At 34.8% G+C, this 1,916-nt stretch overlaps 1 protein-coding gene across 1 annotated transcript; it reads right to left on the reverse strand.

The window, feature by feature from the left end:
• Positions 1–190: 190 nt before the first annotated feature.
• On the reverse strand, positions 191–1,459 carry LOC106110365. The gene is made up of 5 exons (XM_013292185.1): positions 1,452–1,459; positions 1,160–1,302; positions 755–896; positions 487–613; positions 191–373 (listed from the first exon to the last, which is right to left on the reverse strand). The coding sequence occupies exons 1-5, from the start codon at positions 1,457–1,459 to the stop codon at positions 197–199; spliced, it is 597 nt and encodes a 198-aa protein (XP_013147639.1). The 3' UTR covers positions 191–196.
• Positions 1,460–1,916: the final 457 nt, after the last annotated feature.

The raw sequence follows: 1,916 nt of genomic DNA on the forward strand, positions 1-1,916 counted from the left end.
AATCATCCAAAGCTTTTATCTACCTACTTTTCAAACAGCCCTGATAGAGGATAATTAGTAGGCCTATCTAGGACCATTTTGCCACAGCAATCACACGGCATTTATTCGTAATGCCGACGCGGAGTTTGAACACTTACAAATTAAACAAGTTAAAATTTTTAACCAACGATTTCAATAAAATGAAAATCAGTAATGTTTATAAACTGTTTATTAGATGCATGCCTAGAAAAATTGAAATTAAGCACCATTTCGCTGATAGTCTAGGTCCCGCATCTTCGGTCTCATCTGCCGTAACAAGTTTTGAAAGAAGAAATTCGTCAGGTCGAGGATCACCGTCAGGACAATTAGAATAAATAACGTTGAAGTCACAATCCTAAAAGAAACAATTAAGGCAAATAACTGAAAATACATATTTCTTTGAGAAAATATCTACGATCGTCTCTTGAATAAAATGAGAACATTAAACATATTATAATCAAAATTTACCTGAAACACATCACCTTGAGACACAATAACTGAGAACTTTTGGAGTATCACAGCCTGAACGTGACTGCATTTGTTTCTACCGTCTAAAAGAGATTCCAGAGTGCAACGTCGAAATTGAGCTCTTGCACTGCAAAAATACCATTATAGTTAAACATAACCTTTGATATCAGGGCCTAAATTCTTCAAATATTATTTACTATCTTTACTGCTGCAATACCAAGTCTGATGTAACCTTATTTATATATTTTACACAATTTAAAATTCTCACCAACATAAATAAAAATGTGTCACGTAATGCGTCCACTCGTGCGTTGTGTTCTTTTTATCGTCTACAATTCGTTTGAACCTTGTGTAACAGTCTTCCCACGCAGCTGCTGAACTTTCGATACAACGAGGCAAATTCTGATATTCTAAAATAAATCTTGAAGACTTAACAAAACAGTAGACAGGACAATGTAAAAAAGAAGTGTTATGAATTTCAAATAAGTAATTGTTATTTATCAGTAAGCAAGTTTTATTCTTGCCAATAAACGATATCTTAGACCACAAAATTTTAAATCTTTAATAGTAATGCTATTGATTAAAAAAAATCTAAATAGAACAATTATGAACTGAGTGTGTCTATTAGAAGAAATGAGCATTATTAAAGTTCTATTATTAGTAATAATCATACTTGAAATAAACCATTCATCGTCGCATATATTTCTCAAGACGTGTATGTGGCCTTTGATACTCTCTTCATAGAAATAATTTTCAGTAACATCTCTGCAATCTACGTTCCAATCGGTAGCACAATTTGTCAAATGTCTTACGGCACTATAAGAAAAAAAAAACATTTTTAGATTTACTGACTATTTTTTACTTAACAAATAGTGTTTCAACTTATAGATAATATCAAGGTTCGTCTAAGAAAGAGGTTCCTAAACTTTTTTCTTTGTAGACGGTTTACAAAGTTTTATCAGTACATCTTCATTTTTACTGGCGGGAGACAAATAAATTGTTTATTAAACATTCGTGATTTACTCCAATTGCGAGTCTTCAGTGTTCAAAATCAAATAAAACACTCGTGGACCCCACGGAATGCACTTAGGTTACTTTTGGAAATCACTGGTCTAAGCTAACATCTCAACTACATCCTTTAAAACATTTTAACAGTGGTAGAGCCCGCTTTAGCATCTACGCACAAATTGGACAGCTCGCCCGGTGTAATACAACGACCACACCGAAGACAGGCGGCGGGAGCAATTCCACATACAGTCTGATGAGTGTGGTGCCTGAGGCCCAACTTTAGTTCGTTTTCCTTCCCACCCTTTATCTCATAAGAATAGACTGGAAAGGAAACGTGGATTTGACAGTAGAGGAGACGCTTAGGAGGAGGAAATATCCTCTTTAAGTGCGTATCCTCCGTCGATTAAGGGTAGGCAACGCAT

The sequence above is a fragment of the Papilio polytes genome, unplaced genomic scaffold (genome assembly GCF_000836215.1).
Source record: "Papilio polytes unplaced genomic scaffold, Ppol_1.0 DF824239.1, whole genome shotgun sequence".
NCBI classification, from domain to species: Eukaryota; Metazoa; Arthropoda; class Insecta; order Lepidoptera; family Papilionidae; genus Papilio; species Papilio polytes.